This window comes from Phocoena phocoena, chromosome 10, assembly GCF_963924675.1.
Source record: "Phocoena phocoena chromosome 10, mPhoPho1.1, whole genome shotgun sequence".
NCBI classification, from domain to species: domain Eukaryota; kingdom Metazoa; phylum Chordata; class Mammalia; order Artiodactyla; family Phocoenidae; genus Phocoena; species Phocoena phocoena.
Genome location: NC_089228.1, coordinates 1,635,477 through 1,658,421, shown reverse-complemented (window position 1 = coordinate 1,658,421; position 22,945 = coordinate 1,635,477). Strand labels below are relative to the sequence as shown.

The following is a 22,945-nucleotide window of genomic DNA, read 5'->3' as shown; positions in this document are numbered from 1 at the left end:
TGGGGGTTGTGACGAGCCCCACGCCGTCCAGCGTCGGCTCCCACTGCTCCTCGGCCCAGGGCAGGCGTGCCACCTACTCGGGCTGGGGCCACACCCCCTCAGGTGGCTGGGGGGCGGGGGGCCACTGGGGCAGGTGCTCGGGGCAGCCAGGGCTCACCACCTCTCAGCCAGGGCTGCTCCCGGGGCGCGGCATCCCCCAGGACCCCTGCCTCGGCACCCCACAGGCCCCGCAGGACCAGGCCCTGCACTGGCCTCCTGGCAGGAGCCTCCAGGCCCTCTTGCCAGCTCTCTCTTCTGATCTGGCCTTGGGTCGGCTGCCAGAGATCCTTCCAGAACAAAGACCTGATCATCCCTCTCGGCTCAGAAACCTCCAGCCGTTCCTCAGGCAGGTGTCCAAATTCCTCTAACCAGGACCTCGCCAAGCGCCTCCGGCACACCCCGTGCTTCCTCACTCACCCACGCGCCCCCGCCCCGCCCTGGCTCTACACCGGTGCCCCCTCAGCCTGAGGTGTCCACGAGGCCTGTCCACCTGGCAAACCCCACCCCTGCTCGCGTCTCAGCGGAGCTTAGCGTACGGCTCTGGCTCCTCTGAAGCCTTCCAGGCCTCCCTCCTCCAGGACCACTGAGGCCCTCTACACTGTCCCACGTCCAGAACCTGTGTGCCCAGGAGACGGGGTGCAGCCTGCAGCCATGCCAGCATTTCCAGGAAGGGGGACCCTGGCCACCTGGCACACCTGCCCTGTCTCATCTGCCAGGGCGGGGCCCCGGCAGCGCCCACGCCCTGGGAATCAGAGCCGCCCACCTGTCCGCCTGGCTCCCGTCACCCTCCCACAGCTGACAGCCGAGCCAGGCAGTGGGGGAGGCAGAACGCGCTGGCCCCCTCGGCACGTGGGGACCTGGACGCTGGACAGGTGCGAGCAGACGGTCCCGGGGGGGGCGACTGCCCACAGGGGATGAGCTACGTGCCCCAGGAGTGAGGGCTGGCCGGGCAGGGTGGGACCCTGCTGACCGCGACCCGAGGCCGGCGCTGCCCTGCCTCAGTGGCAGTGCTCGGGGGAGCCCTTCCGGCTAGCCCTCGGGCTGAGGTCTGACCAAGTCTCCGGGCACGGAAGGCCGCCTGGAGCACGGGGCCTGGGCCCGGCCAGGTCGCCCCTGCCACCACCGTCACCGCGACCACTTAGCTGGCGCTCTCCTCGACACGCCGCCCAGCCAGGAGCATTCAGCGTCTCCTGCAAGCCTCCGGGTGTCCTTTCCAGGCACGGGAGGTGACTGTCCAGGTCACACAGCTAGTCAGGCCCATGGCCTTACAAAGCCACGCCCTCCGCCGCCTGGCTCGGGCCTGGCCAGCCCAGCACCCTGCTGCTTCTCGCTGGGTGCACAGCTGAAGGGCCAGGCGGGGCACAGGGGTGGGGAGGAAAGGGCACAAGGCAGGGGAACGACTGGGGGTGCCCTGCCCGGGCAGCGTGGGCCGGCCCCATGGGGACTGTCTCCAGGTACTTCCAGGGACGAGGCCTCAGTGCCTCCGTGCTCTGGGTCTCAACGGGACTGCTGGGACTCCCACAGATGCTGAAGGTGGACTCCACGGCGGGCGGGCGGCAGGTGGGTGTGAAGGGCAGAGACCATCTTCCGTGAGGCACACCTGGCGCAGACGGCCAGAGGATGGGCACAGCCAGCTCTCCACGGTCACGAGGACCCCGACAGTGACCCCGGCTAACGTCCATGGGGCCCCAACCACGTGCAGGCACTGTTCCCGGTGCCTCAGGACAGCAGGGCCCTCGACCTCACACCGTGTCCCGGGGGGACTCTGCACACAAGGAAGCCGGCACGAGGTCGTCAGCAGCGAGCGCGAGGTCACAGCCAAGACGCAGTGGGCTGAGCTCCAGGGCCCTGCACCCGGGCCTGGGCCTGGCCCGCGACCTCACCCCTAACCGACCAAGGCTCTCCCAGGGCAGAGCCTGGATCCCAGACCCTGGCCCAGGAAGGAGGAGAGAAGCACTCTGTGTGCCTCGCCTCTCACGAGGAAGGTATGCTGTCTGTGCCACCATCCAGAGGCGGAAGCTGAGGCCCAGGGCCGTGAAGGACTCACCCAAGGTCACGCGGCTAGCGGCAGAGAAGTGACCTAAGCCCTCAGTATTCGGGGATGCAGCTCCGAGCCCACAGCCCGGTGCGGACGTGGTGGCCTTACCGGCCTGCTCTCAAGCAGAGGCGTCCTCCTGGCTCGGGACGAGGGATTCGGGGCTGAGGTACGTGAGGGCCCTGCCTTCAGGAGCCCACGCTGCTCCTGGACGCCCGATCTGCCCCCACGGACTGCAAGGACTCACCCCTCCTGCCGGGGCCTCCTCCACGGACCCCCCCTGGAGGCTGGCGAGGGAGGGCACGGGTCCCGGTGGCCCCAAGGACACTGTCCCCACAGTGAGGAAGCTGAATTTTAACACTGCAAACACTCCCTAAATGCGTACACTCTTTAACAGCAGTTAATCTTCAATTAAAATACCCAGGGCAGAAACCAAGATAACTGGTGTAAAACGTAGAGCTTACTGACAATAAAAGTCTTCCTCATATTGCTTTTCCTAAAAAAAAAAAATTCCACATATTAAAAATGTCCTTTTTATGACTCGGGGAAAAAAGCCCTCACCCAGAATCACGAAGGGGCACAAAGGTCCGGGGAGCAGTCGCCTCCCAGGGCCCGTGTGCAGCAGCGTGATTACATATCAGCCCCGTTTCCAGTGCGCTGGGAGCGGCGGCGCCAGGGCTGGCGGTCCTCTCCGGTGACAGGGAAGGGTGGGGGGCGAGCCTCTGGTCCCCGTCCACACTCTTGCTTCAACAGCCGCAGGCTCCGGCAGTTTACCGCTCCCTGACCTGCAGCCTGCAGCCGGGGCGAGCGCGGCTGCCCACCCTGCACGGGCACGCGGGACCGCGAGCGCAGGCACAGCCCCTCACAGGCAGAGCTGGGCCCGCGAGCGCCGGGCGGGCTCAGGGGAGGCAGGTGTGAGGGCTGACTGCCCCCTGACCGACCAACACCAGCGTGCCGCCGAGGCTGGCTCGACGCTACTGCATCACTATGTCATCCGTTCGACAGCCGTCTGCCGTGTGTCCACCAGGTACCAGCGCGACAGCCCTGCGCCGGCTCCCTCCATGGCAGCCCTCACGCCCACGTGGCCACGTGGGTCCCCAGCCCGCAGTGCAGGGCCAGGCACAGAGCAGGTGCTGCAGGCGGCATCACCGCCCGATTCTCACCGCGTTCTGCTCCTTCCCCTCCCCACCACTTGCACTGTCCTTGTCCCGGGGCTCCCCGAAGGCGCAATGGGGACGGAGCACCCGCCTGGCTCGGCCCTGCCCCCCGCGACTGCTGACGGGCTGGCATGGACCCTCACCCACCGGCACGTGTCCCCCTCCTTCCAAAACGCCCTCCCAGGCTCTGCCCTGCGCGGGATTTAGTCTGTCTGTGGCTCAGCTCTCTCGTTGCGGCTGGGGGGCAGGGCGTATGCTACATGTGGGAGCCTGTCCCCGAGTCTGAGGAGGGCCCAGCCTCAGCTCAGAGCAGCTCCAACCAGGCGTCTCTCTGCCCTCAGGGGCCTGGGCCCGGGGTGGGGACGACAGTGCCAGTGGACCTGAGCTGGTGTCCGTGGCTGTCTCTGCGCCAGCATGACACATGCGGATCACAGCACGTGTACCCAAGGATGGCTGGCCCTGCACCACCGTCAGCCAGGCGTGGGTCGCCGGCTCAGGAGAGGCAGCTCCACTGGGCACCTGGGGACGGTCCTCAGACCCCAGTGTCCGTGATGGGAAGTGGGCCGCACGAGCAGGGAGCAGCCCCTCCCTGGAAGAGGCGGCGAGCGGCCTCAGGGAGCCTGGAGCGGAAGGGCTCCGTGGACGTGCCCTGCCTTCCCAGCCCTGGAAACAGGCTTCCTCCCCTCTGCTTTGTCCAGTAAAGCTCGAGGGGTCTTAAATGCCAGGGGCCCACGCTGCCCGTACCAGGGGGTGAGCGCCATGCGCTGCTCTGAGCACACAGACGTGCTCCTGTGTCTGGTCTGGCCTGGTCTTCGTACCTGTCTCTGCCTCTCCACCCTGGGTCACCCCTTCCTCCTGGAGCCAGCCCCCCCAATCACTTCTGCCCCTGCCCCTCACAAGGCGGCCCAGGAGATCTTCTGGAGGCTCCATCGGACTCCGTCCGCCATCCCTCGGGGGAACCCCGGCCTCTTCAGGCGTCCAGGCGTCCCGCACGCCACCCCCCAGTGTCCCCCCAGCCCCCTGCTTTGGGCCGCAGGAGCGCACCCTCCTGAGCAGAGCCAACGTTCCTTCCGCCTGGGACAGCCTTCCCCAGGCCGTCTCCCCCGCCCCCTTCAAGGCCGAGTTCAGTGCCGCCTCCCCTGAGAAGGCTTCCTCCCTAGCTAGGCCTGGCAGATGCGTCTCTGTGCCCACGGGCAGAGGTGTCTGGAGCCTCCTTCCTGGCGCTCACACTCTCATCGGAGACAAAAAGGAGAAATGCCAGCCTGGGAGTGGGAACCAGCCTCCACGGCATTTCTGAAATACATGAGTGACTCACCAACCTTCAGGTTCAGGACGCCGGACACGCGGTTCTGCATTACTAGCCTGTCCGGAAAAGCCAGAGGACCTACCCTCACGTTCCCACCCCGCGGCAGTGGGGGGGCGGCCGTGACAGCTCCTCCGTGGCCTGTGCCGGGCCCGTTGGCTCCACTCATTTCTGTCACCCGCCTGTCCCTGGAGGCACCCAAGTTGGTGACCCGGCAGGGTAGGCATCTGAGCTTCAGCCCCCGTCCCAGCCGCCCAGGCCCAGGGCCCGGCTCAAGTGCTGGCTGTGCCCACCGGACAGGGCTCGGTCCAGGCTGCAGCGCCCGGAAGGGCACAGGCTCTCCCTCTTGGTCCCCCCCAGGAATCAGTAGGAACGGCCAAGAGCCCGGCTGTGCACGGATCAGCGGTGTGGCTTCATGCGAGCGTTCTGCCTCTCGGCGCCTGTCTCCTCATCCAAAAAATGGGGCAACGGTACAACGCACTCTACAAGGTTGTCGTAACGCATGTGTGAGTTAACACGACACAGTGCTTAGGACGGTGTCCGGCACAAAGCAAGTCTACACAGCACGAACCACTTCTTATCACACCACGATCACCACCGCCGGGGTGTCCACCGGGCACGCGTGACAGCACCAAGCCCCGCTCTAGGTGTGGGGACACAGCCGTGTACGGGTTACCTCTGCCAGGGCACACACGACACGTGAAGGACAGAGGGAAGAGCGCAGGAGGTGCGGCACAGCGACGGGCGGCGTGCTGGGTCCTGGGGCCGGGGGCGCGAGAGGGGGTTTTGCTCAGGACCCACGTGGGGCAGGAGGGAGCCGGGGAGGAGCTGGGGGCTACGCAAAGCCACCCCCGTCTCCACGACAGGCAGTGGCCCTCAGGAGGCAGCAGGGGCCCCGTCGGAGCCCTAGCTGGCTTCCTCCTGTGGACGCTATGGGCTGGACCGACGCCCCTCCAGCGCTAGGCTGGGGCGGCAGTGGGGAAAAAAGAACAGTTATTTTTTCTCTCTCCCTCTTCCCTTGTTTTCTAGGCTCATCCTAGTGTGGCTGTGAGGGTACGGAGGGAGAGAGGGCAGGAGTTGAGAGCGGCAGGAATTTATGAGCTCAGAGAGCGGCTGCCTTTGGTGGGGTGGGGGGAGGGGGCTCCCTTTGCCAAAACAATATTTAATTTTTTTAAGGGCGGCTACAAAGCCATGATTAAGCTCAGGGCCCTAAAACAAGCCCATAAAATCGAAAAATATTTATCTGGAAGGGTGGCAAGTCCCATAAAAGTTTTATGAATGTTTTACAACTGCCCTGTCAGGAAGCTGGCCTCTCACTCACCCCCCTTCTGTGAAAACACGACACACACACACACGAGCACTCGCGGGCACGGGCACACATCCGTGGACACACACTCAGACACACCTGCACAGATGTACGGCCCATGCAGCTCCCGCTGGCCCGGGGCTCTCAGGTGGGCCTGGGGCTGTGGGGAGAGGACCCCGGCCGGGGACCAGCCTACACGCCTCAGCTTTGGCACGCGCCCTCCTCCTGTGCCGTGGGCCCTGCTGGCGGCTGCAGTGTCTGCCCTCGGCAGGCAAGGCCCCAGGTCCTCCTGTGGACTCTGTGTGGCGGGGAAGTTGCACCCCGTTTTCCCACGAGGGTCACCTCAAGGTCCAGCAGTTTGAAGGCAGCTTCCAATGTCTCTCCTCTGGCAGCCCCAGGGGCCACCGGAAGGCCAAAGACTGCCAGGCTTGCTATTCTTCATAATCCGGGAAGTGGGTGTCGGGAGCCCCGTTTTAGAGGAAAAAACTGACACGCAAGGGCCTTGCCTAAGGTGAGCCAGGCAACGGCTGCAGAGTCATAAGCTCAGCCTGGCTCTAGTGGCCTCCCCTGTCCTGAGGTAGGGGACAAAGGCCCCGCCGACCTCTCCCGCTGCATCTCCCACCGCGCGCCCTGCCCGTGGCTGAGCCACAGGGCGTTTGCACGCACCTGCCCCCACCCCCGGCCACCCCAGTGACTGCGAATCACGGGCCGGTCTCACACGATGCCGCTTCCTCACAAGTGCTCCGGGCTCCTCCAGACCGAGGAAGCTGCGCCTTCCCTATCACCTGCCCGCGTCCTCCCCAGCTCCCGGCCTGTCTGGAGGTATGGAGCCCAGAAGGGCAGGGAGCAGCAAGGCCTCCCTGCGTCCCCAGTCCAAGCTGAGCCGGGGGCACAGCACAGGGCGGGGAGTGGCGTGTGAAGGAGCCGGACTCGGGTGGCTCCTCCGAGGTCCCCGCTGGCCCTGGGCCGCCCATCCTGCCTCCGAGAAATCACCCACCACCTGGGGCAAGGCCCAGCCCAGGGGCCAATTTCCAGCCATCGGCACTTGCCTTTCCGACCACAGAAGAGACGGGCACCTGGGCAGGGGCGGGGCGTCAGAACAAGGCACACGCAGGTGCTTCCAGATGCCCGCTCATTCACCCTCGCACACTCCCCTTCCTGAGGGAACATGACAGCCTCAAGACCTGTGACGTGACCTCCTGGGGATCTGACTCCAAGTTACAGATGGGAAGTGGCTGCCTGCAGAATCGGACAGAGCAAACCAGGGGCCCAGTTTCTGAGTAAACACTGGGGTTTCGCTTCACCCCCGGCTCTGCTCTGCAGGGGAGGATTCCTACAGAGGCCTGATACTTAGGGCTGACCCTGGGCCTCCAAGAAACCAGGCCGAGGACAAGCTGCTGTGAAAGCCCAACGGCTGCATCCTTTGAGTGGCAAGAGACGGGCCATGGGGGAGGCGCGGGCTGGAGGGATGAGGGTGGAGGAGAGGAGGGCAGGGCCTCACTCCATTCCAGGATGAGACAAGCAGGCCTCCTGGTGCCCACCCGGGGAAACGCTGTGAAGCAGGGAGACGTGGAAACAACCCACCCGTGCTCACACAGGTGACAGTTGCCCGGGCTGCGGGACAACACACAGCAGTCAGGTGGGTCAACTAGGACCCCGCCGGGGGCGCAGGTTCTGAAACGGAAGCAGCAAGGGCTCTAGCACTCCTGGGTCAGTGCGAGACCAAAAACGGAGCCACTGAAACCGCAGCAACGCCACCTCTGTTAGGGACACAACCTCAGGCAGGGAGAGTACAGGGACGCACGGGGAGGGGGTGTCACCTGTGGGAGAGCGGTGGGGCTCTCGCATCGTCTGCAGGATTCTAGTTCTTGAGAGAGAGACAGAGAGAGACAGAGAGATTGGAGCCTGTGAGGGGACATTTACGTCTGTTTGATCTTGCTGCTTTCAGGGATGCCTCTTCTGTGCGGCCAAAGTTTTCCCAGGATAAAAACAAAATCAAATACTGATTAAAAAAAAGAGAAAGAGGTACAGGGGACCCACCGTGCTGCGGGCAGTAGTCTGTCCACTGGGGATAGGATGAGAGCTGTCGTGTGGCCCTAGGTGCTGCCACCACACACGCTGCCCGAGACAGGCCAGAGGCTTGCAGAGACTCACCGCTGGGACCCCCTGGGAAACAGCACAGTGTCTGAGAGCCGTGATGGAGAAGCAGTGAGCGCCGTGGGGACACGGACGGGCGGACCTCAGCCGGGGTCAGGGCAGGGAAAGAGGATACTTCTCAGCCCCCGGTTCCTCGTGCTGGAAGTAGGTCCCAGGCCCGCTAGGCACAGGCCAATGGCCTCTTCCTGGGGGCCCTGCCCTCACCGGGGCCACGGGGAGGCCCTGGCACGGCCCATGTGGATGACAAGGGACCATGCCCAGGGTGAGGCTGGTCGGCAGATGGTTTCTGTACACTGTGCCATGTTTATGTTAATCGCAGATATTTTTAACGTATTGTGTTACTCCACCCGTCTTGGTGAACGGTCCGTCTTGTAAAATTCTTTTAATGATGTTATTTTTTCTTGCCTATCTTCGTCATCTACAATTATTTATAATATCATTGTCTTTGTCTCAAATACTGGGTATAAACATTGTTGTAACAGTTCTTCGATGGGGTTCATATAATTTTTACAATTGCTTTGAAATGCTTCAATGGCCAAAGGGGAGGAGGGTTGGCCATTCTTTTGGGGGAGAAAAGACACCCCAAGTGCTCCCTGCGCTTGGTGAAGGTCCCCCTCCATCAGGCTGGCTTCCAGGAGAGGCAGCGGTGGGTGGCTGGCAGCCGGAGCTGGCTCTGCACTGGGTTTCAGAGCTGCTTACCCACGGCCGGGGGGGTGAAAGCCACAAAGGCCACTGTCGGGTGAGACGCCAGTGAGAGAGACGGATGGTCTGTTTTCATTTTATAGAGATTTTCTGAAACCTCGCCTTTCACCCCTCAACTCTCTCCAACCCGCTTTTCTCCCAACCGAGCTGCTTTCCGGAGTCTCCGTGGAGAGCCGGTGACAGGACCCAGGGGGAGGCCATTGACCGCCTGGGGAGGGTCCCCTCACCTCAGGGTCACTGCCCCGACAGAGCCGGCTTCAGGCCCCCGTGGGGCTGAAGTGGGCTGGGCTGTCCAGGCAGAAGGCAGCCGTCGGAGTGAGCCGGCCCGCAGCTGGGTGGCAGCCGGCCCGGGGCTGGGGACAGAGGGCAGCCCGAGGCTCCCGCCCCGCCTGCTCTCCGGAGCCCGCTGTGAACTCTCCGGGGCTCCACGGGGGGTTTGCAGCCTCCCTGGACCACCGTCCACACATGCCTCAGATCCTGGCCTCCTCTGCCCAAACCCCCTCAGTGCCCCCGGGCCTGCAGCGAGCCCGGCCAGCCCCTCCCCGGCCTCTCACTGAGCTCCCTCGCTCCCCTCTGAGCCGCCCGCCGGCTGGGCTGCAGCCCACCTGCCTTCCTTGGGCGGTGCCAGCCCTTGGACGCGGGGCGTGGGCCCAACACGGGCCCTGGCCTTGGGGCTCAGGGTGACCCGTCCTTTCAGGCCTGGAGAAGGCCTCCAAGCCTAGGCTCCCTCCCACGGTCTGTCAGATGGTGGTGGCCTGGGGGGGTCTGCCCCCGTGATACAGTTGGCCCGCCAGGGGACAGGGCGGCTGAGGGCGGCTGAGGGCGGGCCCTGGGTCTGGGCTTGGGTTTAGGACCCAGCCGGGGCCTGGCACCCAGGAACTGAGTAGGGCGGGGGAGTCTCCACGCCTTTGGCCCAGAGCTGTGGGCGCACCAGGCTCATTCAGTGAAATCTGCGTGCCAAGAGGAAAATAAAAAGGGAGAAAGTCTCCCACAGCCCCATCGTTAATGTTTTCACCTGGTTTCTTCTTCCTTTTCTCTGCAAAGCTTCTTTTTGCGTGGTTGGGAGGACGTGGCGTGTACAACTTGGTGTTCTGACTCTTTTCAAAGATGACTTTGAACGTCAGCTGCGGCTGCCTTCACCTGCTCTCACCCACGTCGCCCACGCGGGGAAACTGGGGCTCTTCCAGGGGACACTACCACCAGATGCAGGGTGTCCTCCTCACCCCGAGTCCTCCTCCAGGGAAGGGCTCTGCAGGGCACTCCTGGGAGCGCCGGGGAAACCAGACTGGGTGGCTGGGGATGTGTGTGGGGACAACACATTTTACAGGAAAAGAAAACTAGTTTCATTTTAAACCTCAGAGGGAACATGCAGCCCAAATACCCGTTGTCCAAAGGCCTATTTATGGGAATATGACAGTACCCACAACCAGGACTCCTTGCGGACCCTCCCTTTGGCACCAAGATGAGTTTACACTTGCCCTCCTCACTGGGTTTCCAGAAGCCTCTCAGTGGAGCAGCGCCCATGAGAAGCACCCACTTCCACCTGGGGACTCCAGGGTCTGCTGGGCCAGGCGTCCAGATCCTCTGAGCCTCCGCGTACCCTTCAGGGAAGTGGGGCGAGGGCTGCAGCAGGAGGAAGAGGCAGCGCATCAAGGGCCTGGACCAACGGAGGCCAGATACGGGGCCCGACCTGATTCTATCGTGGCTGTGCTGTGTGGAGCTGAGTGTGGCCGACCACAGGACCTGGTGGCCTCGGCCCGCAGCCTGTGGGCGCACACACGGCAGGCCATCAGGGTGGCTTTGTGCACTGGCCTGATCCTCACAGCCCCTCGCAACTGGACGACTACCCCCATTTCACCAGAGGGAAATGGAGGCTCTGAACGCAGTGAGCTGCCCTCCTGAGCGGGCTCGGAACATGGGAGGCCTGTGGGGAGGCGGCGCGGCCCACAGGGTCCGCAGCTGAGCGACCACATCCAGGGACCACTGTCCACCACCCAGACAGTGGCTGTTGCTTAAACTCCTCTTTCTTAAAAATAAACCACAGGGACTTCCCTGGTGGCACAGTGGTTAAGAATCCTACCAAGGCAGGGGACACGGGTTCGAGCCCTGGTCCGGGAAGATCCCACATGCTGCGGAGCAACTAAGCCTGTGCGCCACAACTACTGAGCCCGCACGCCTAGAGCCCGTGCTCCACAACAAGAGAAGCCACTGTGGTGAGAAGCCTGTGCACCGCAACGAAGAGTAGCCCCCGCTCGCTGCAACTAGAGAAAAGCCCGGGCACAGCAACGAAGACCCAACACAGCCAAATATAAATAAATAAACAAACCACAGACAGCTTCCCCTGATCTTGTTTGCACGGCTGTCCACCCCGACCTGCTGCAGCCGAGCTGGAGACGGGACCAGGTGCGAAGCCTGAGAGGAGTCATAGAGGCCCAGCTCCAACTCCCATCTCCTCCAGAGCTCGCCTGGGCTGCGGCCACCTCCCGCGAGGGCCGGCCCTCGTGCTCCCGATGCCGCGAGGTGCAGGGCAAGGGCGTCTGCCCAAAGCACTGCTTCGCCGCATGCTGGACCAAGCGGGCGTGAGGCCAGGCGGTGGTGGGCAGGGCTCCAGCCACGCTGCTAAGCTTGTCTACGGGTCTCGTTCCCAAGGCTCAGTCTCCCTCCCTAAGACATGCGACGGGGACACAAGCGAACACCTGGTCCCGGGCCCTGGACGCCTGGCCAGCGCCGGCCCGGGGGCGCTGCAGTCTCGTGGTGTCTCTGAGCTGGACCTGTGGAGACAGGACGAGGCTCTCCTTGTGGGTGTCGGGACCCAGGCTAGGGCCGGTGCAGGGCCGGCAGGACCCCGAGGAGCCCAGACCAGAGAGCTGCCCGTCTGCTGTGCAGAGCTGCGCGTGTCCTCAGGGACACCGTGAGAACGGGGTGGTGGCACCCGGTGGGGACACTGAGAGCTGAGGCTGTGCTCCGCCCCGTGGGGAAGCTCAGGACCACGCTGGCTCCCGACTCGGTGACCCAGGCCCGGCCCTCATGCCCTCCGCAGTCCCCGCTTGCGGCCCTTCCCACTGCTCCTGCTGTGCTTCCCAAACACGCCCACACGCTCAGGCCTGGAGCACGGCCTCCTCCTCGTGCTTGGCCTGAGGAGGTCCACGGATGGGGCAGGATTCCGACTGACTGTCCCCTCCTCCGGGAAGCCTTCCTGGGCTTCCGACACACACGACACAGACCTCACAGTCACTTGTGCACTGCAGCAGACTTCTGCCGTCCCGCTTCCCCTCCAGCCTTCCTTAAACCATTCTCCAGGGGGTCGTTTAAAATCGCGAATCAAATGAAGTCAGCCTCTTACTCGAGACCTGCCTCTGGCGGACCCCCAGGCCCCGCTCCCCGAGCGGCCCCTGCCGCCTCTGCACGCCACGCCCTGCCCCCGCTTAGCTCGCTCACACCCTTCGGGGCGCTGGCGCACAGTGCAGGCACTCTGGGTCGCTCAGAGGCACTGGCCGAGGGCCACCCGATGCCAGTGGTGCGGTGCCGGGACAGGGGCAGGTCTGTCCGGTGGAGCCGTCCCTGCCCAGCAACATCCTACCACCACCCTCGAGAACCAGCAGTGCTGCCCGGTGGGTCCCCAACTTGTCTCGTAGGGCTTCCAGCCCCCGGGGCTTACAGACGGAGAGAACCCTTTTGAAGGAGCAGTTGTGTGAACATGGGGCCTTCCAACCTTGAGGCCGCCCAGGACTTTCTGGGAAGGCTCCCTGGGCGTCAGGACGGGGCCGTCCCTCTAGCCCATCTGGTTTCGAGGGTCAGGACCCTTGTCTCAGAAGCCAGCAGTGACGGCTCCATAAGACACTGCTCCCTTATTACGGCTCAGCTTGGACTCCTGAACCCGAGGCCCAAGTGTCCTTCCAGAAATTCAAGTAGAAGTCACAAGGCACCATGGCCAAACCCAGCCCAAAGGCAGGTTTCGTTTAGTTCAGACAGTTTTAGTTTTCAATCAGGAAATTTTCCATAAAAATTGAACCAGATGAAGTCTGATTCCTGGGCCTGCGTCCCATCGCATGGGAGCAGCGAGGCCCGAGCAGTGGTCCCTGTTTACCACGCTGCCCCCACTCCCTACCGCCTGCCACCGGACTCTGACACCCCGGCTTGGCCCTGTGGGCCTTACCTCCGAGGTGAGAGGCCCCAGTGCACCTGGGCCTGCGGGCGGGGCAGGGAAGGACACCCAGAGGGCTCCTCAGTCGCCGTTCTGGCCGGCTGTCCTGCAGAGCCAGCGGGAGGCCCGTAGGCCACACTGAATGCTGCCCCGTCCACGGTCTGCGGGCCCCCAGACGCCCCCTGCTCCGGGGGCCGACAAGTGCACGGCCCCAAAACCCCGGGCTCCCGACCCGGCTCATCCCCAACCTGGGCCGAAAGTCCCGCCGCTGCGCCACCTGGCGCTGGATGTCCGGTTTACTGAAGATTCTTTCACAATTAGCACTCCCAAAAGGTTAAAAGTAATCCTTTAGGGGAGGGATGGCAGGAAAAGACAAGCAGCGTCGGTGGAGGGTGGGGAGGGCGGGAGTGGGAGTGGGTGGGATGAAGGAATCTGACCAGTTATATTTAATAAAAAGCTTAAGAGCCACAAACAGGAAGCAGACCTATTAAAAGGCAACACTGACCTACGGCAGGAATGTGAACTCGAGTTGCCCGAAGCAGCGTCACCACGGCCCCCTGCCCCACCCCAGAACCCAGGGCCCCAAACACACCTCCTCCCACGTTCCTGCTCTGGGACACCCAACGCTGAGTCTGCCTCGGGCTAGAGCAAGGGGAGCAGGGCAAGGTCGGCATGATGCCATCCACCCCGGGAGAGGACACGGACGCTGCCCTCCGTCCCTCTGTGTGGACCAGCAGGGCCCCGAGGCCTGGTGGGCGGGCGCCTGGGGTGGGCCTCTTCCCCCAGGCAGCTTGGCTCTCACCCCCCAGTGCCCAGAGGGCCCCACATGTGCAGGCTGGGGCCCTGGGGACTGAGGTCTGGACACGGGCCTGCACGTGTTCCCTGGGGCCCAGTTTGGCTGAAGTGACGAGCAGGAGTGGCCAAGGGACAGTGGGGAGGACAGGATGGGAGCCTGAAGCCCGGTGTTGTGGCTGGACTCTCACGGGTACCCCTGCCTGCCCGGGGTCCCTCATCCGTGACGGGGCTCCCGCCTCGGTAGAGGCCTCAGGGCACAGTCCCACAGTCCGGGCCGCAGGAAGCGGGCCTCTGCTGACCGCCGCCCTCCCTCGCGAGGGGCAGAGGGGGTCTCACGAGGCGACTGCTGGGCCAGGCTCTCAGGAGAAGACCCTGCTTCCTAGCCGGGCAGGCACCACCCCACACGGAGAGTCCGCCGGAGGAGCCGTGCTCCGGGGCCCCAGGCCCACCAGAGGCAGCCCGCCCGCAGCTTCCCTCCCCTAGTCCCGCAGCTCCAAGCAGCACAGCCATGTCCGGGTCCGCTAACGGAAGCACCCCTCGGGCCCGCCCTCGCCTGCCCTGGGGCTCTGCAGGCCCCCCCTCCGTCCCCCGCCCCGTCCTCAGGGCCTCCGCGTCTCCCTCTCTGCGGGCCCCCCGTGCCCCGCGGCCAGGCCTTACTCAGCTGTCCCTCTTCCTGGGATCCCCCGGCTGCCCACGGCCCTCTCCTCGTGCTCAGCTCACGGTCCACACCTCCTACACGGGTTCGCTCTGCCCCTCCCCCGACCACGGCCACCACACCTGGCCAGTGGGACCTCAGGAAGCTGGGCTGCGAGGAGTGACAGGGGTGGAGCTGAGGACACCTGGGTGCTCTGTCCCAGCAGCAGACGCGCACTCCGACCCCGCCGTGGACAAGTCCCACCTCAAACCGAGCGGGAGGCGGGAAAGGAGGTGGCAACGCACGTCCTGGGCAACCCTCTGGCTCCGGGGCCGCGTGCCAGCCCCGGTGGTCTCCCTCACCTACTGTGCCCCTCGGAACCGCCTGTTTGAGCAGCACCGTCCCGTCCACGCACAGGTCACGGGGTGGTGCAGTGGGCGGTCGGACCAGGTGCCGGGTCCACACCAGGCTCCTCCAGGACACACACTGGCTTTCCAGCCACAGGTGGCGGGACCAGAAGCCATGATGCCGTGCAGGCTGAGCCCGCAATGCTGGCATGGGCGGGCCTAGACCCTGAGCCGAGGGCCAGTGTTTGGGTGCCGTCTCCACCTTCCCTGCACGGCTCCCGTGAACAGAGAAAAATGACCACACTCACCAGGGATGTGGACCTTGAACTTGCCACTCTGGCCGAAGGCGCTGGCAATGACCCCCAGCTCCCCAGTGGACAGGTGCACCTTGAGCCCCACGAAGAGCTGGATGTTGGTCTCCTTCTTGAACAGGGAGCGGCCGATCACACTGTAGTCGTCCATCACCTGTGCCCACACCCAGCCCCGGAGAGAGCGTTAGTGCCTGGGAAAGGCTGGGCTGCCACACTGCCCAGGTGGTCCGCCTGTGCCATGGGTGATGCCCGGGCCCTCTTGCCACGCCCCCCCCCCCCCCCCACGGACACCTGCTGGGCCTGGGCCGCACCAGGCCGGCTGTGGGCACTTGGTTGGCTGGACGCGCTCGGCTCGTCCACGTGGCACTTTCCCACCTGACAGATGGGAGGAGGAGGCACTGCCCGTCCGGCCACAGAGCCCACAGGCAGAGGTGACGAGAGTCCGCAGCTGCCCGCCCACCTGTCCCCAAGCTGGCAGCGCTCCTCAGGAAAGCCTTCACGGCACTGCAGGCTGAGGGGATGGCACCCACCCTCTCTCCAGCATCCCCCACACCGAGGAGGCTCTAAGAACCCGGCCTCTGCCGTCCCGCCCGCCACACGCACGTGTGTCCCAGCCTAGGGCCCCCCTCCCTGGCCTGGCCCACGTCCATCCCGCAGACCGCGGCCCCACCTCCGCAGTGCCCCCACGGCTCTCCCTGCTGGAGCCCCGTTTGCCCTGGCTCGTGGCTGTCCATGTGGAGGCCCAGGCCGAGTGGAGGCACACGTGTGTGTGAGGAAGCTGGCCTGGGGCAGCCCTGGCTTTGCCCTGAGCTGTGTTCCTCTGGAACCTTCTCCCAAGGGCTTGAGCTTGGGGCAGGAGATGTGTGAGTCCCGCCAGCCCTGGCCTCCGGCGGCTCAGGCGCAGGCCTCCCTGGACCTGCCAGGCTCCTCTCCAGGGCCTGTGCCAGGAAGGTGCCAGGCCTCTGTGCGGAGAGAAGGGAAGGGGGCGTGTGTGCACACGCGTGTGTAAAGACCAGCTCTACCAGGCCTCAGAATGCCGGGTCCCACTAGGGGGCCACGGGAGAGACCGGGGAGGCTTCCTCCTGCCCTCCCGGCCCCGTGCGCCGGCCTGGGGCAGCTGCATGGAGTCCGACCAGGCAGCAGCTCGGGCAGCCGCGTGGAGGCCGGACGTACTGCCAGTGGTGGGACCTGCTCCTGGGGGCCCCCGGGGGCCAGGCTCATAAACATCTTGCTTCTGCCCAAGATGCCACAATCTGGCCAAGGGCCAAATGGATGGATTGTTTTGAAAAGCAGAAACTGTCCCATTTACCCTAAAAACGTTTTGGAAAAACATATCCTATCCTGTTTGATTCATAGCGCTAGATGAAAGGTACGTGCATTCCTCCTCTCCCCAGTGATGGATGAATCAGATACAGGCAATGATAAGAATCGTCATTCCCACTTGCACAGCCCTTTGTAACTCAGTCTCGTCCCCACATGAGACCTCCTCCTTGTCCTCCAGACTCACAGGGCTCCGCTCGTGGCCGGACCCGGCTCGGCCCTCCGCACCGCACCGTCTGCGGGCGTCCCCGCTGCCGCTGCAGGGCATCCAGCAAGGCTGCAGGGTGAACTGAATGGAGGCAGCTCCTCCGACCTCAGCACAGGGGAGTCGAGGTGAGCAGACGTCACCAGCCCCAAATGGTGAAGGGTGGCCCCATCGCTTTCGCAGGACCCCCATCTGTACCCCCCACCAGGACGGCCTGCACGTGGAACTCGGTCCCAGCCTCGTCAGGAGCCCAGCCTGGTCCAGCAGGTGCCAGGACTTTGGCTGAACCGACCCAATGGTTCTGAACCAGCCATTCCACGTTCCCCACAGCCAGAGGCTGGTCCCGAGGTCAGCCTGGCCGCTGAGACTGCCTGTCGCTGGGAGGAGAGCCCTCGGAGACCCCCGACCCCCAGCCCCTCGGAGACCCCAGCCTGTGCGGACTGAGGCACCAGTGGGTCACACTGAGCCCTCGCAGAGCCCTTGTCTGCAAGGGATTTCCACGGCCACTTTGCAGAGGTCAGAGCTGAGCTCAGGGATGAGATCTGAGCGGGTCGCGGATGCCAGAGCCAGGGGCACAGTGGAAACTCAAACCCCAGCCGGCCAGGCCTTTGCAACGTCCCCGCAGGAGCGTTCCGGACTGGCGGGAGTGGCAGGTGCACATCTCTGCGCCCCCAGAACACACCCCTCCAGTAGTTACAGGGGGTGGGGCCGTGAGAGGGGCTCGGCGAACGGCTGCTGCGGGAGCCCTCATTTCATGACGCTGGTCAGAGGGGAGGCCTCTGCAGTGCTGCAGGAAGACCAGAGGCAGCATCTGTCCTGGGCTGTGGGAAATGGTGAAGCTCAGCCCCTCCGTCTCCGGAACGTGCGTGCCCCTGAGGGTTGAGCTCCTCTCCAGATGACGCTTCCAGCCGAGGCAGGGACCTCAGAGATCAGACACACCAGAACATCCAACAAAGGAAGACCTTCTGAGACTAGCCGGAGGCTTTTCCTTCTGAACCCACCGCCGTGACGAGGAGCCAAAGGCAACACGCGTGGAACCTGCGGGCGGCAGCTCCCCGGGAGCGACGCTGAGCCGCCACACAGTTACAGCCGTAGCTCCCAGGGAAACGTGCACCGTCTGCGTGAGCCATCCGCTTCGTCCCTTGGCCTTTGGTGGTTGGAGGCCGAGCTCCCCCAGAGCAGTCACTGCCACTCACAGAGCCCGGGCCCTCACCTCCACACCAGGCGAGTCCCCTCTGTCCCCGGCCTCTGAGCGGGGACTTGGCTGGCGGCGCACGTAATTATGTCATTACACGTGTGTGTCTCTCTCAGGGCCGGCTGCCGTGATGAGGCTTGGGAATTGCCCAAGTTCTGGAGCGACTATTCTAATTCAAATTGGAGAAGTGGCAGCAAGGAGACAGGGGCGGCTGGCTGTGAAGCGGAGCCCTGAGCAGAGAGGGCTGGCAAGGCTGGGGCCCTGATCCATCTCCTCCAACTCTGCAATCTGGGGCATGGGGCTTCTCTGAACCTCAGTTCCTTCCTCTGGAAAAGGCTGTTGCTAGGATGAAGGGTGTTGGTGCTGGCAAGAACACCTGAGACCTGGTAGCAGGACAACTGCCCAGAGGCCAGAACCTCGATGACCAGAATATGAAGCTGGGAGAATGACAGAAGCAGTACCTGCGGCGGGGGCTCCTCTAGCCCACCCAGAACCTCGAGAGCGAGTTAGCCAACCCTCGGAGGACGGGAGCCGGGGGAGACCTGTGCCGCGAATGGGCCCTTGGAGTCACCGGGAACGACAACTCCCAGGTCCCTGGACGACGATGCCCGGTCTCATCTATCCTTTTTGGCCTCAGAAACCAGTGGCCAAGACTGCATCTTTCCCCCCACTGCAGCGCAGGGCGAGGCGTGTCTGATGCCCAAGTACACTGGGGGGCAACGATCAACCCCTTGTAATCTCCTGGGGCAAACCCAGGAACGGACATTAGCCTTCAAGTTGTTTCATTTGGTCAAGCGAGTTCCAGAGGCCCAGGCGGGGAGGCCTCGGGCGGCCAGGCTCTGGGCGTCACCCGAGGGGGACTGTGCCACGCCCGCTCCCAGGCCGACCAGGCTGTCTTCCTCAAAACTCGGCCTGCCCCAGCACCGAACGGGCACCCGGCCTGGCAGTGACGAGCCTGGCGGCCCACGACCCCGACGCACGGAGCCTCCCTCCCTCTTTCTGTTCCCGTCACCAGGCACCAACGCAGGCAGAGTCTCTGCCGGTGCTGACGAGGAGGTACAAAGGCACCGTCCCCAGAGGCAGCTGCGTTCTCCTGGAGAGAAAGGGAGGCTAACTGTTTGCTGGGCGCTCGCTGCACGCCAGGCTCACGCTTCACGCCAGGCCCTCGCACGCGTGGTCGCGTCAGCTCCCCACCAACTCCGTTAAAGAAGCGACGGGTTCCGGGGGTGGGGGAGGGGTGCGACTGGTCCGCGGCCGGGCAGAGGCAGCAGCACCTGCTCGGTACGTCAGATCCAGAGCCAGCTCTTCCCACCGTGTCCGGCTGCCTTGACCCTGCATCTGTACAGCAACAAAAAAGGCAGTTTTCAAACGGGGGCCAATAAGCATTTCGGCAGCCGAGGGAGAGTCTTGGCTATCAGACGCTGTTTAGATGGCAGGAGAGAGGCCTGGGTTTGGGCCAGCACACGTGGGCAGCCATCGGATTTCCCCAGGGGAGGGCCCGCTCGGCCTCTGCTGCAGGAAGAACCTCTGTTCCTCGAGCAGCCTGGGAGCGGAGTGGGGGGCAAGGGGCAGCAGAGCTGGCCAAGCGGCTGGCTGGACCGCAGCATTGCCTCCTCCAGGAGTTGGGGGGCCTAGCCTGCCGGATGGCGAGGAACCCGCGCTGACCAGAGGCAGTCGCAGGCCGGCCCGCACCTGGTGCCCCGGGCACGTCTAACAAGCCATCAGCAGTGGAGCGGGGAGAGCTGGGAGCCGGCAGGCAGTGCCGCTTCAGACTTCAAAGCCGGCCAGCGCTCCTGGTGGCGTCTGCGTGTTTACCCTTGGTTGGGCAGAGGCCACAGGCTCCTCTGGCCATGCCCTCAGGCCTTTCCTGTCCGGCGCCAGTGGATGCCAGGCCCAGGGTGGCCGGCACGCCCGGCCTGACCCCACCACGGGGGAGAGAAAGGTGCAGCCACCTGGTAGCCCGGGCCGCCACGCCGCGAGGCAAGTCCAAGTGAACAGCACCGAGCCCGGCGCTCTGCGCTGGTACTTCACACACAGCGGCCTCCCCTCCTTCTACCGCCCTGAGAGGTGGGGAGCACGGCCCCCATTTTTCCAGCAAGGAAACTGAGGGGAAGAGACTCACCCAACGCCTGGCCTGCAGGGGCCCGTCCAGCGGGCCTGGAGCCCGTGCACACTGGGTCCCTGTGGCCTCGGCGGGAGACCTGCCATGCCCAGTCCTCTGCTCGCCCCCGCCTGGGTCCCCTGGCAGCCCCCGCCCAGCCCGCCGGCCTGCCTGTGCCCACCATGCCTTGGGCCCACCATACACGTGAGGGTGCAGTGCTGTCTTCATCCCGGTGGCCTGGAGAGGTGAGTGGGAGTTGGTGCAACACCTTTGTTTTCTAGTGATGTGGGTGGAACTACGCAAGCTGCCGTGGCCAGGGGGCGGGTGGGGCTGCTGGGCCCGGGCCGTGGCAGCAGTCAGAGGCGTGGGGCGGTACAGGGCATTTACTATCCCAGGTATGAGCCCTCATTTGCCCACCTCCATCCATGTGATTGAATGATTGATTTTTGTTTGTGCTGGGTCTTCGTTGCTGGGCTTTCTCTAGTTGCGGCGAGCGGGGGCTGCTCTTCGTTGCGGTGCGCGAGCTTCTCAGTGTCGTGGCTTTTCTTGTTGCGGAGCACGGGCTCTAGGCGCGCGGGCTCAGTAGTTGCGGCTCGCGGGCTCAGTAGTTGTGGCGCGTGGGTTCAGTAGTCGTGGCTCGCGGGCTTAGTCGCTCTGCGGCGTGTGGGATCTTCCCAGACCAGGGCTCGGGCCCGTGTCCCCTGCACTGGCAGGCGGATTCTTAACCACTGCGCCGCCAGGGAAGTCCCACGTCCATGTGACTTTTACAAATGAGGAAACAGGGGCCCACAGAGTGAGCAACTTAGCGGAGGGCAGCCGTGTGCACCAGCTCCAGGGTGTGCACGAGGCAACACAGGAGCCCTGGCTCCGCTGGCTGGGCCGCAGGGCTATGCCCAAGCCCACGGGGCTGAGGATCCTGCATCTGGACCTGCGAGTGGGTAAGGAAGGGCGTCTTCTCATCTCCCCGTGGGGCTGCAGAGGAAGGGGCGCAGGGCCTGAGCAGCCAGGGAGGATCCTGAGAAGGGAGGGGTGGGGTGGGAGGGGAACACCCGGGGGCCCAGGGGAGGGGCGAGACCAGAGGGCGTGAGCGATGGAAAACCCGGCACACCCACCGTGAGGCCCTGGACACCTCCCCCTGCCACCCGGCGCGCGCACTGACTCAGGGCTGGACCAGGAGGGGCGACCCTCTACTGCACGAGGATCAGAGCCGGAGGGCCTGCTGGGAGCCTCCGGGCAGACCCCACACGGACCTGAGCTCCCCGACACTGGCGTCTCAGCACTGCTGCCCTGAGTGAGCGGAACCCGGTCGAGTCCCAGGACCACCCACTGCCACGCCCGAGCCCCACGAGCATGCACCACAGGGACACGGCGAGGCCTGCGTGTTCGCCCACCCATTCACCTGTGGCCCGGTAGGCGTGGGCTCCCAGGCAGGGCTGTAGGCACAGCTGAGGGGGTCGGGGGGCGCCCAGGGAACCACCTGCACTGACCAGGCGGGCCAGGCAGGCTCACGGCCCCGCCTGCGTGTCAGCCTGGCTCTAACTGGCGGAGAGGACGCAGGCCACTCCCGCCTGGCTCCCTGTCTGGAGACCACAGGCGCCGGGGCCAGGTCTCCAAGGCCTTCCTGGCCGTCAGACCGGGCAGGGCAGTGGGCAGGAGGGAGGCGGAAGGCTCTTACCCGCTCCACGACGCCGTGCTTGTGCTTCAGCTTGTACACTCGCAGCCCGGGCAGGGCGCTCTCGGCGTAGTTCTTATCCTCCAGCCCGTGCAGCAGGACGCCGTGGAAGGCCAGCCGGCATGTGTTGGCGTGGATGTCCGCGTCCAGCCTGGAGCCAATCACCAGGCACAGCCGCGGGCAGGTGACGGGCTTCTCGAACTCCACGAGGGCCCACTGCTGCCGGGGGCAGCGGCCTTCGGAGGCCTGGCCCACCCTCCTGTCGGCCTCACCACCGTCCGTCTCGGCCGGCACTGAGCCCGGGCACAGGTACTGTTCCTGGAAGAGGTACTCCTGGGAGAAGTCGAAGGAGTCCAGCACGGGCTCATGGTCGAAGCTGTCGGGGGCAGGGCTGAAGAACATCACCCGGCCCATGACCGTCTCGTGGCCCACGGTGATGTGGAACTTGGCCTTGGTCTGCAGGGATCCCCGGAAATACGGGATCTTCTCCACGGACACGAGGGCTGCATGCACCGTGTGCAGAGACTCGGGGGCGCACACCAGGCCACGCTCCAGCAGCTTGGGGTCGAACTGGGTGACACAGATGCCCAGCCGGTCCCCCTGCACAGCAGAGGTGACGGGTGTATGGAACATCTGCATGGACTTCACCTTCCTCACCACCTGGTCGGGAGTAAGAGAGGGAGCGCTGAGGCCGAGCCTCAAGGCTGGAGGGCTCCAGCTGGAGAAGCCCCCGTCCCGGCGCCACCAACACTCACCGGCACCCGGTCACATGCCCCTTGCACGGAGCAGGCTCCACCCTGCAAACGCGGCGCCAGGCTCACAGGGCACCCAGGCCGGGATGCGGTCAGCGGTTACTGCCGCCCATCCAGCACCACCGGGGTCCCCTCTCCTGCTCCACCCCCAGGCCCCATCCCACGCTTTCTTCCCCAGCCCTCTGTTTAGGTTTGCTTCCCTGCCAGCCCCACGCCTGCCAAGCCATGCCCGGCTGCCTGGAAAGCCCAGGACAAACACCCCTGCTCTGGAAGGTCTGCCCAGACCCCCGTGGGCAGGACTTGCTGTCTCTCCTCAGTGCGGCCCCAGCCCCTCCTGGCCCACACCGCCTGCTGTGCTGTCACTGCCTGCTCTGGACCTGCCCGCTGCCAGACGGCGGGCTTCTCCAGGGCAGAGTGGCTCTTCATTGACCAGACACACGGTCCCCTGGGGCTGCTGTGTGGCAGACACTGTTCCGGGAGTGGGACAGAGCCAGCTACGTTTTCAAAGAGCTTAGCGTCCAGAAACAGCAACAACATTACAAATATATTAACAAAATTTATATTAATATAAATAATACGGACACATAACATTTTTGTGTATAGATATATGTAAGTAATACCACCATAATCTGTATACTGTTTATGAGATGCTCCAGAGGAAACGACACATGGTGACGCTGGAGGCGGCCCGGGGGTGGGGAGAGTCGGGCTGTTTGCCGTCAGAGGTCAGGGAGATCTCTGCGGAGCCCATGTTTGAGTCGAGACCCCAT

At 64.5% G+C, this 22,945-nt stretch overlaps 1 protein-coding gene across 1 annotated transcript in view; it reads right to left on the bottom strand.

The window, feature by feature from the left end:
- The window catches only part of EEFSEC (eukaryotic elongation factor, selenocysteine-tRNA specific), a 148,897-nt gene that overhangs the window by 5,702 nt on the left and 120,250 nt on the right, over positions 1 to 22,945 (bottom strand). The window contains exons 5-6 of the mRNA XM_065885678.1: positions 21,427 to 22,083; positions 14,928 to 15,084 (exon numbers count right to left, since the gene is read on the bottom strand). Coding sequence (XP_065741750.1) covers positions 14,928 to 15,084; positions 21,427 to 22,083 — 814 coding nt within the window. The remainder of the gene's footprint in view (positions 1 to 14,927; positions 15,085 to 21,426; positions 22,084 to 22,945) is intronic.